Source organism: Cajanus cajan, chromosome 4 (genome assembly GCF_000230855.2).
Source record: "Cajanus cajan strain Asha chromosome 4, NIPB_CcT2T_4, whole genome shotgun sequence".
Lineage (NCBI taxonomy): Eukaryota > Viridiplantae > Streptophyta > Magnoliopsida > Fabales > Fabaceae > Cajanus > Cajanus cajan.
In genome coordinates, this window is record NC_138520.1 from 54,872,266 (window position 1) to 54,882,567 (window position 10,302).

General features: G+C 31.7%; 1 protein-coding gene across 1 annotated transcript; it reads left to right on the forward strand.

The window, feature by feature from the left end:
* Positions 1-433: 433 nt before the first annotated feature.
* Positions 434-7,801, forward strand: ERD2B (endoplasmic reticulum retention defective 2B). The gene is made up of 6 exons (XM_020352080.3): positions 434-690; positions 2,293-2,558; positions 2,697-2,812; positions 5,699-5,772; positions 7,283-7,346; positions 7,439-7,801. The coding sequence occupies exons 1-6, from the start codon at positions 600-602 to the stop codon at positions 7,473-7,475; spliced, it is 648 nt and encodes a 215-aa protein (XP_020207669.1). The 5' UTR covers positions 434-599; the 3' UTR covers positions 7,476-7,801.
* The last annotated feature ends 2,501 nt before the right edge of the window (positions 7,802-10,302 follow it).

Sequence of the window (10,302 nt, forward strand, 5' to 3'; positions counted from 1 at the left end):
TAATAAATTTATACTAATATATAAAAGGATTACACTTTCAATAATTATTTTTAATTTTTATTTTTATATAAACCATTTTATCTTTTATTTATTTTTTAATAATTACTTTTTATGAATAATTTCTCATTTTTATTTATTTATTTATTTTTTCAATAGGCACGAAGTGCCTTTTTCTTGCTAGTCTTTATAAAAACAATTAAAAAAAATCAAGGGTTGCACGGCTAATATTTTCCTTAATTTTTTATTATTATTTATCACATGATAGTTATTTTTAATAAATAAATAACATGCATAAGCGTAGGTAAATATTAATTTTTTTTCTTGACACCACTAAATATTAATTAATTATCAAAAACTATCGACATGGATTTTAAGCGTAGCTCCTTAATAACGTTATTTGCACGGAAAATAGAAAAGGAAAAAAAAAAAAAAAAAAAAAGAAAAGCAAAGAGAGTAAGAGTGAAGCCACCCCCAGCCCCAGCCCGACATGTTCTGAAGTCTTCTCTGCTTGTATGCAACGGCCACAGCACTGCGCGTGAAACCGATTGTTGCAGGCTCAAGATCCGGGTCGACCCGTCGCAGATCCGATCCAAGCAAACATGAATATTTTCAGGTTAGCTGCGGACATGACCCATTTGGCCAGCGTCCTCGTCCTCCTCCTCAAGATCCACACCATCAAGTCCTGCGCCGGTTCGTTCCTTTTCTCTCTCTTTTCCTTTCCCATCCCAACGCCTCCTCGATTTCCCATATCATGCTTATTGCTCAATGTTCCCTCTTCTTCTTGTGTCGATTTTGGTTGAACGGAAATGCTCCGAAACCCCGTTGTTTGGGCAAGGAGTGTGGATTTGAGATGATATTTCTAATCCTTTTCAATGACTAGGATTGCGACATTGTGTGTGTGTGAAATTGTTTGGTACTTGCCCTTTTGGTTGTAATGTTGGATATGGATAGTATGCGCTGAGTTTTAGGTTCAAGCTATGATGTCATTGTTATAAAATCAAAAAAGGAGGTTTTTGTTTGTGACCTTAGAGTTGTCACTTTATTGTATGGAGGCTTTGGCTTGTCTTCCACAATGTGGGGAACCAAGGTTCGAATCTCTGTTGAGAGATGTGTTCACGTTTAGTGTCTGATGATTTCTCGAATAGAATTGTCTTCAAATGAAGGTGCCTAAGGGGACCCGAAAAATAATATGGGGATTTGGGCGTTGCTTTCAAAGTCCATTGTTAGGATTTTGGTGTCGGAAGCAGCATTTCTTGTTGATACAATAGGCTTCGATTTACTGGTTCCATGCCTGTTAGATTTTTTTTTTTTTTGGTGTTTTTTATGATTGGAGGAGCCTGTAGTGCCCCTTTTTTATTCTTTATTTATTTTTTTATTTTTTTATCTGGATGATATCTTTCCATTCAATGTGAAGAACTATTATACATGTTCTATTATGAGTGAGGAATCATCTTGGATCTTGACCCCTTTATGTGAAACTAAGGTTGGGAATTAGTGGTAATGATGCTTGTTGCCTTCTTCTAAAATAGATACAATACAACCTATCATTTCTGAATTTTGAGGAAAGAAGTTTGTTTTATGTCTAAACAAATGTCACTTATCAACAGACAGCGATGTGAACCAGTTCGTTAATCTCAAAGTAGGATTCTAAAAGTTTGAGTATCTTTCGGAAATAGGACTTTTTATATATAGTCAGACTAACCTTTTGCTTTGTCAATTACGCCTTGAGAAAGAAATGGCAAGTTTCAGAGTTCTATATTGGTAAAGTTTGTGAAATGAGACCAGTATATAGGTAATAATTATATGTATGTAGTTATAGTCATACACAAATAAAGGGAACTGTAAGAGTTATGCAAGTGATGCAGGATAAAGGTGGTCAAGCATAACTATGTGTTTGGCTGCTGCTTAAGTTATTGTAATTGAGTATTTCTCTTGCTACTGTGACTCAAGTACTGTCTGTGTTTCTGCTGTGCTAATGAACAATTAATAGGCTAAACCGAAGTCTGACATGTAATTATAAAATACAAATTTTGTGCTGCATCAATATGCATGTGTTTTTCCCTCCTATGTTTGTGTCTTTCTACATAAGGGAAGAACAAAGCTATTTTATCCTATGAAGGAAAAGGCAGTAAAGTAAGCAAGACTTATTCATTAAAGCAGTATACACCCACGTAGCTGTGATTTTTCATTTTTCATATTTTGGCCATTGATTGACTGTGGCTTAGTTTTTAAAATACATTTCATATATCTTTTGGACCCTGACTTTGGTTGCATCTTATATTTTGTGTGCAGGTGTCTCATTGAAGACTCAAGAACTTTATGCAGTTGTTTTTGCTGCTCGCTATTTGGATATCTTTACTAATTATGTATCTCTCTATAATACCGTTATGAAGTTGATATTCTTGGGAAGCTCATTTTCTATTGTATGGTACATGAGGTACCACAAGGTTGTTCGTAGATCATACGACAAAGACCAAGATACCTTTCGGCATTACTTTCTTGTATTGCCCTGCTTACTATTGGCCCTATTAATCAATGAGAAATTCACATTTAAGGAGGTTAGTATGCATCAGCTGTTATTTGTGGTATATACTATAGTAACTGTTGTGTAAACATTTACATGTCCTTCTGACTGTTTTTAAAAGTTGATTGTGTAACTTTCACTTACTTTCTGAAAATACTTATGCATGGAATAGGTGATGTGGACATTTTCCCTGTATTTGGAAGCTGTTGCTATACTTCCTCAACTAGTACTTTTACAGAGAACTAGAAATATTGACAATTTGACTGGACAATATGTCTTTCTTCTTGGGTAAGATATTGTTCTTTATCTGATTCTAAAAATTATTATATATTTCCATGATTCCTGTGGTTCATGTTATTGCATTTGTGTTGGAAACGGAATTAGCAGCTGTTATGTTCTAAGGTTATTTCACTTTATGATGAATGACCAAAATACTAGAATTTATTATCTTTGTTGATATCTATTCCTGCATGGTATGAGCTTAGTAGTGGTTTTGTTACGAACCAAGAATTAGGAATGTGAAATAAAAGACAAATATTATTGAATTAGATGCAAAGAACAAGGAATACGGGAGAAATCTCTTCTCCTAGGGTTTTCCCATCACAAAGTGCTAAAGCTCAATTTACAAAAATGATACTCGATAGATGATCCCCTTCCCCCTAGCATCCTCTTATTTATTTAACCCCGTAACTAACTAATCGGGATCCTAATTGTCTAACTCACCCTCCCTTTGCCATAGTCCTAATAATAACACCCCTCCTAAACAACAAACCTTGTCCTCAAGGTTCGAATTTAATAACTAGAATAGAAACAAATGAAAATGTATTTTGCATAGTAGTCAATAGCGGTTGTCGCGGCTGCAATCGCGGCGCGTCGGAGCGGAGCGGCTTCGTGCCGCTTCAAAAAGTTTGTTGCGGAGCGCTTTGAAGGAGCGGAGCGGCCGCGAAAGCGGCAGAGCGTGGCGCGGTTGGGCGACGAATCTTCTCTTCTTTTTCCGGCGGATCTCCGCCGATCTATCTTCTTCTCCGACGAATCTCCGTCGATTTGTCTTCTCTGGCGGATCTCCGTTGATTCGTCTTCTCTGACAGGGGCTCTGTCTTCTCCGATGGTGGCTTTGTCTTCTTCAGCATCTACAGACTTGTCTTCTACTAAGAGGGAAGGGCTGAAGGCTGCGGCGACAGCTTGACTCTCAGGATTAGAAGGGTGGAAAAATAATTAGGGTTGGAAAAGTTGGGCTAAATGGGTAAAAAAATAATTAGGGTTGGAAAAGTTGGGCCAAATGGGCCAAGTTTTATTTTTTCTTCTGATTTGATTAAGGGCCTTTTACTTCACTATTTTTTTTTAGAAAGTAACTTCTCTTTATTATTAATTATTATTATAATTCAGATAATATTTTAAGTAATAAAATATTAAATATAAGACCTTAAATATTTTGTTTTCTTAATTCCTTTTTATTTAGTTTAACTATTATAAATTTTTATTATTAAAAATATTTAATATATAAATTAAGTTATGTTTCTATTTTTATATATATATTATTAATTATTTAATATATATAAATTAATATTAAAATAGCGGCTATCCCACTCCGCGTTATCCCGCTATCCCTTTTTTAGGGTTGACCGCTCCGCTCCGCTATCCGGGATTAACTACTATGGTATTTTGATTGGGACCACAAAAAAGTCAAAGCCACCTACAACTAATAACAAAGGTCCCATTGTATGTCTTCCTCGTTGGTAGTCTCACTCTGCTTCTAGTTGGTTGTCTTGCTCCACACCTGGATCTGCCTTGCCACCACTGGTTACTTTTTCCCCTTACTCATGCAGTAGGCTATGCAATCCAATTGGTGATGAACCCACCCTAGTTATCACACTCAAACCAGAATGTGGATGATAAGCAAAATTGGGCCCTTGGGTATGGATCCATGGTGACCTCCTGAAGGTCGCAACTTCTCATCTTGGGCCAATAATATTGCTTTCGTCTTATCTTTCAGGTCATGGGTTCTGACCCGAGATTTAGTTTCTTGCCTCCAAGCCCCAAGAAGAAACCCAACAATTGCTCTTCCATCACTGACATTGGCCATGCCACCCAAAGTTTGACTTTTTCCACGTGCTCATTTGCCTCAGTCTGGCCAACTGTTAATACACGTTCCCTTAACTTCTCTCACCAAACATCGTATCATAGTGCCACAACAAATTCTTCCCAAGGTAACTCCAATGTCGTTTTCTTTAAAAAACGAAACTAGTGGATTGTGATCCCGTCCAAGCTAATAAAAGCAACCATTCTGTAAAGGTTTGATTCCCTGAGCCTTGAAGGATTTCTCTGCCTTGGCAATCCAGCATAAGGGTCCTTTCCATCAAAGGTGGGCAACTTGATGTTTTTCCTTTCCAAGAATGTGTCAGGTGCCCCCTGCATTGTGACCCTTTGCCTTCCTTCAGAGCAAAAATAATGTGACATATTTGTAATTATTTGTGAAACAAGAAAATAAAAGCAAAAATTATTTCCTCAAACCAAACACACCCTTGGGGGCTGTTTGGTTTGAGAAAATGTTCAGTTTTAGTTACAAAAAGGCCACCTTATTATAACTTTGCTTATTGCTTTCGAAAAAGTTTTTTATAGGAAACAGTGAAAACAAATGAAAACAAAAAACATTTTCTCAAATCAAATGGCCCCTTGGCTTTTCTTGGTTTTCTTCATCTCTTCTCCTTTCTGAACCGTTTTCAACTTTCACTGCCAATTTCTATGAATTCTAATACAGTTCCCCATTTTTTATTCATTCTAGCCACTAAGAGTAAAGCATACGAGGGTTGGGGCTGCTGGGACATCAAATAAACGTAGTCTGTACATTAAATTGTTAACTTTTACAAGCTTTTAATTTGCATTTTGTATGATTCTATATCTAAGAAACTAATTAAGAACTCCATTCAAAATGGTTTTTGTTACTTTCAATTCAACTGTTTGAGGGCTAAACGATTCAGGTTCCACAAATCTTTTGTCATTTGTTTCAGTAGTTCATTTCATTTGTATATAATTTCCCTGTAATTTGCTCATGATGTGATGTATGTGCATTTGAATAAATTCTTATGAGCTTGTTCAACTGATTTGCAATCTTTTTTGCTTGAAGTCTGAGTCATTGAATCAATGTTTATAATATTTTTATCTGGCTAAATGCAGTGGATACAGAGCATTATACATTCTCAACTGGATCTATCGCTACTTTACTGAGCCCCACTTTGTCCATTGGATAAGTATGATTCTCGCTTAGTCTGTTTTATGGTTACTATTATTTTTTGCTTCTACACTTATTATAATTACTAGGAAGAGAGAGACACTCCATATCTCTATATATTTATTTAAAATAAAAAATAAAAATAATAGAAGTTACAAAATAGTGGGTAGTTTGTAATAGGAGAGCGGGTGAACTGATTTGAGAGTAGCTATGAGGAGAAAATTGTCTGAATAAAATGTGTATACAAAATACTATATCGTCTTTATTAATTGTTATAGATTAAGTTACCACACTCTCTGCATTATTCAATACTATGGCATGGATTGTGGTAACTTTTTCATTGCATATTCTCATTTTCATAGTATTTGAAATTATTTGAGATGCATTTATAGTGTTCTAAGATGTTACTTTCCTCGTTCAAACAACCATAGAATAAACCTGGTTGTGCAAGCCTTTTAAAATATTCACCAAATCCATCTTCTATTTACTGCATGGAATTCATTACTGAAGCAGTTTTACTTTGTTCATTTCCATCTAAAAATCATATTTCCTTTATGTGCATGCATGTTTGGTATTATAAATTACAATTTTCATGAAGTGAGTTTCTGTTGCTCCACATCTTTGAAATATTGATTTGGTGCATCCCATTATTGCTTCTGATGTTAAAGTAGCAGCTTCAATGAGAAAGATAATGTTAAATATAGATATTTCTGTTTTCTGATTCATCAAATAGGTATCAATAATAACGTGTCTTGCTGTTCTAATGTGGAGTACTTCCTACTATTTAGCTGGTACTCGTAAGCTAAATTTAGCTGGTACTCGTAAGCTAATATACTCTGATAGAATATCAATCAGCACTGGTTTTGATATTACTATTTCTTTTCTTTTAAAAGAAAAGAAATTGGAAGCTTAGGTTATTGATCATTTACTTGTACCAACCATAAACAAGAAAGTGATAAAGTTAAGGTATTTTTGTTTACTTTTCCCTTGTTGGAAAATGGTAGTGGTTTCTCATTAGACAGCACAATTGTTCAATATTCATTACAAAGGACCTTGGGTCCATTTGTTTAAACTTTTTTTTTTGTTAAAAAAAATGTAATAAAATAAGCAGTTTTTCTTACTTTTTTGATACATTTGTCTAAGCTGCTTATTTTTCTAAAGAAAAACAGTTTTCTTCCTTTTTGTTTTTTTAAGAAACAACTCTTATCTATTTCTTAAAATACTTTTTAAAAAGCATGTTTTTATAATTTGTTATTTAAATTTTAAACAAACTGGTCCCTTTTCACTTGAAATTAAACATGTAAAAGTATTAGTCGCCATAGGCCTAGGTCTAAGCCTAATTGCTTGGCATGACTTGTTGCCACCCAAGACATGAGGAAAACGTTGTCTTTATAACACGTGATTGTTGTTCAGGCAAAGCAATAAACAGCCTCTTCTTTCCCCCACAATAAAAGCACAATAGGTTACTAAAAAATTACACTATATTCTGAAAATGTCTTCCTAAATCCTTTTATTATGTTTTCTTGCAGCATGGATTTCTGGCCTTGTTCAAACACTGCTCTATGCTGATTTCTTCTATTACTATTTCCAAAGGTAAATTGACCCACTTTTTAGTTCCATTTATTTATTATGTTAGCAATCTTTGTTCATCTAAATTTTGAGCATTAAAAAATTGTGCCATGCAGCTGGAAGAACAACCAAAAGCTTCATTTGCCAGCATGATGTAATCCTGCTGTTCCTGAAAAGCAGGACCTATGTGAACATTTAACAGTGAGAGCAGAGAGGATCCACAAAGTTGTCTGGACACAGTGGTTTCTGATTTACAATTGCATATTTGTTCGTTTTGCCACCCCAAATGCTACTGTACTAATTACTAGGAAGATTATAGACAAAAAAAAAAAAACATTGTCTGTGATTGTAATCTGCAATTTCAACTTGAAAAAGTATTGAGATCCAGATTGTGACACAATGCTTATTTCGATCTTTTCCTCTTCCCTCTCTTCATTCAACTTGGGTAGTGTTAATAAAGATTTCTTGCTTAGATCAAATCTTGTCACTCTGCTTTCTTGGTAAAGATAGTATTGGTAATTGTGGTGGAGGATTTTAAACAGGTGCAGCTTTATGTGTAAATAATTGTTTGAAATTATTCGAGAATTTGGCACTTGTTTGAAATTTAGAAACCATAATCATATCGAACAACATTTCCTAAGGACACATCGAACTTGATGGATCATACAGCTAGAAGCTAAAACTAGCACAAAGAGAGTAACATTAATACGACTTAGATATGTTTCTATTTCGTATAATATACCTCATTTATGATTCTAGTCTTTATAATTTTTTTTACGGGATTAATTTTAATAAAATTTTATTTTATGATTTTAGTCCTTAAAGATGCTTTTTTTTAATAAAGATTTTATAAAACATTTTAGCCTTCATCTAAAATTGTAAACTTAATGGCAAAATTTATAAGAAATTTATTTGTTATAATTTAAGAAACATTAAGTTTGTCCTCAAAATAAAAAAAATAAAAACATCAAGTTTGTTCACTGATGTATGGTTGTCACATACATCATTAATGAATAGTGATGGGGACTGAAATAAAATTTTATAGCAATTAAAAGGCCGAAATATATTGTCTTTTATTTTATAATACAAATTTATTTTGTTCTTTTAACTTTAAAATTTGAGTTAATATTAACTTTTGAAAATGGTGAATATTTTTTTTAAGACAATTTTAAAACTTATTCTATTAAATTTACCTACATGAAAATAATGAAACACAGTTAATGTAAGGGAAAAAAAAGTCATAAATATGATGAAACTGAATAACACAAGCAATTGGAAAAAAAATCTTATGTTTAGCTTAATTAAAAGAAAAAAGTTTGTCTTAAATTAGTCAAAAGAGTATTTAAAATAATGTTATATTAAACACAAATAACTATTTCACAAGAAAGTATTTTTGGAAGTTTATTTTTTTACAAGAACGAATTTAAGGATTCTTTTTAATGTCTATTTTAATTTATATTTATTATATTTATTTAAATTAAATTTTAATATTTTAAAATAAATTATAAATATTTAAAAATAATCTTACATCACAAGATAAATTATTTATTATAAATATACAATATGAATTATTTCTTTAAAAATATCTATTTATATAAATTTTAAATATAATATAATTTATATATTTAAATATAATACTTATTTGTATATATACTTCATTATAAATTATAATAATAACTAAATAACTATTAAATAAGTATATTATAGGACTATAAACATTTATTTATTTTTTATATAAAAACATATTTGATTTTGTAAATAACTAAAGAAGAGGGATCCTTTTACTCAAAAAGTAAGTCTACCTAGACTTACTTCGTTCAATAACTCATGTTCTATATCAAATTTCAACGATCCAATTGTTCAATTTAAAGTTTTTAATGCATAGATCAAATTTGAAAATTTTTAGAAAATTTGAAAATTATTTAATACTTCATTTTATTAATTCAAATTGACAGATAATCATAAAATTATTTTATACATTAATGTGAATTAATGAAACGAAGTATCAAATAATTTTCAAATTTTCAAAAAATTTGCAGATTTGATCTATGCATTAAGAACTTTAAATTGAACGGTTGTATTGTTAAAATTTGATGTAAGACATGAGTTATTGAACGAAATAAGTCTAATTAGACTTATTCCTAAAGTAAAATATCCCTCCTCATAACTAAATATTAACAATTTTTTTCCATTTTTCTTTTAAGGGAATGAATGTCTTGTAAAGCCTCACCGGGGTAATTGTGTTATATTTTCTGGAAAAATGAAATGCCCCTTATGATAGTTTCAAATTTCGACAACCAACAAACATATGAATCAACTGAAAAAAAAAATTATAATTTACGACAAAAATTCTGGAATGTATGATGTACTATACTGTTTGGAATACTTTTAGGAGCACAAAAAATTAAAGATCCGGTATTAAATCTTACGAATGTTGAGTTTTGAGTCCAGTATGTACGAATTTGACATGTAAATATAATGATAATAATAATAATAATAATAATAATAATAATAATAATAATAATAATAATAATAATAATAATAATAATAATAATGAAATGTAAGTAAAATAATTCATGATTACTTGACAATCACCGATGAGAAAAAAAAAAAAAAAAGAAGAGGCAGCTTCCATTTCGGCTACTTAAGGTTAAAAGTTATTTTAAAAAAATACTACGAAAAGGTCACCACATCTCATTAATATTTCAACAGTTTGCCAATCTTGGTATTCGAAAATTTAGCATTGATCAGTTCTTTTAATCATAGTGCAAATGAATATATTTTTATCTAAATTAGCCTTAATATAATCCTTTTATCGTAGTGCCAATGAATTTTGTGCAAGCCTTGAATCAGGATAAAAGTTAGAATAAAATACAATGAGTTGGGAAGGATGACTTTCAAGAATTTTTTACTTTTTGTGTGATCTCGATATATTCTGTTTTATAAATATTATAAGATGATTCACAACCCTTAATTATTT

Excerpts from the sequence above, each read along its gene's own strand:
- ERD2B (XM_020352080.3), top strand. The coding sequence starts at position 600 with ATGAATATTTTCAGGTTAGCTGCGGACATGACCCATTTGGCCAGCGTC. Across the intron at positions 2,813-5,698 it reads CAATATGTCTTTCTTCTTGG|TGGATACAGAGCATTATACA; the intron begins GTAAGATATTGT and ends GGCTAAATGCAG. Across the intron at positions 5,773-7,282 it reads CCACTTTGTCCATTGGATAA|CATGGATTTCTGGCCTTGTT; the intron begins GTATGATTCTCG and ends GTTTTCTTGCAG.